This window comes from Penaeus monodon, chromosome 24, assembly GCF_015228065.2.
Source record: "Penaeus monodon isolate SGIC_2016 chromosome 24, NSTDA_Pmon_1, whole genome shotgun sequence".
Lineage (NCBI taxonomy): Eukaryota > Metazoa > Arthropoda > Malacostraca > Decapoda > Penaeidae > Penaeus > Penaeus monodon.
The window spans coordinates 38,706,209-38,707,116 of NC_051409.1; the positions used below are offsets into that span (position 1 = coordinate 38,706,209).

Here is a 908-nt window from a genome sequence, read left to right on the forward strand (position 1 = left end):
TCATCAACAATTTCAACACCAGAATACACCTACTGCTTTCACATAAGCATCATCCAAGTTATCAATAATGAGCCATTTAGCTGGTCGTGGAATTCTCGTTGGCGGTGGCGGAGGCAGCTTCTCTTTGTCAGCCGGATCCCTTATTGGGTTGTTTTCCACTCGGCCTAAAAGGACATCCTCATCTAACTGATTCGCGTCGTATCCAATCAGGTGGGGTGGCACGATCTTCTTCATTAGCAGCTGCTTTCCTCTCTGGTCTTCCTGATAAACATCCTGCGGGAGTATATACATTTTGCTTCATATATAAACTGTTCCAAGCTATTTCTACAGTTTACGTCTAATCAAATCTCATTTGGTTATGATACTGAGGCTTGATTATTACTAAAACTACATTTTTATTCTAAATTTTCACTTTCCATAATAATCACCTCCTGCATCAAATTTACACTTTCCTTAATAATCATTTAATGCATCAAATCTACACTTTACTTAATAATCATCAAATGCATGAATTAACACTTTACTTCATTAGCAGCTAATGTACTGAATTTACACTTTACTTCATTAGCATCTCCTCCACTAAATCTACACTTTACTTAACAATCATTTCCTGCACTACACTTACACTCTACTTCATAATTACCTCTTAAATCACACTTACACTTAATTAACCTCCAGAGATAACAATCACAAAATTATTCTAGGCAAGCACTAACCTTCAGAAGTCTTTCCCTCGCCTCTCTGTCTTCACCAACGACCGTTATTTTCAAGATGTTATGGAAGAAAAAGGTCAATAATCCAACTCTTTTCTTTCCTGTTTTTGGATTGCAGACCTAGCATGGAAAAAAGCAAAGGAAAATCTTTTTAAAACAATATTCATATATTGGCAAACTAAAAACAGAATAACA

At 36.0% G+C, this 908-nt stretch overlaps 1 protein-coding gene across 1 annotated transcript in view; it reads right to left on the reverse strand.

The window, feature by feature from the left end:
* Nucleotides 1-908, reverse strand: part of LOC119588789 (piRNA biogenesis protein EXD1-like) — a 14,501-nt gene that overhangs the window by 6,209 nt on the left and 7,384 nt on the right. Inside the window, exons 6-7 of the mRNA XM_037937434.1 lie at nucleotides 717-833; nucleotides 34-273 (exon numbers count right to left, since the gene is read on the reverse strand). Coding sequence (XP_037793362.1) covers nucleotides 34-273; nucleotides 717-833 — 357 coding nt within the window. The remainder of the gene's footprint in view (nucleotides 1-33; nucleotides 274-716; nucleotides 834-908) is intronic.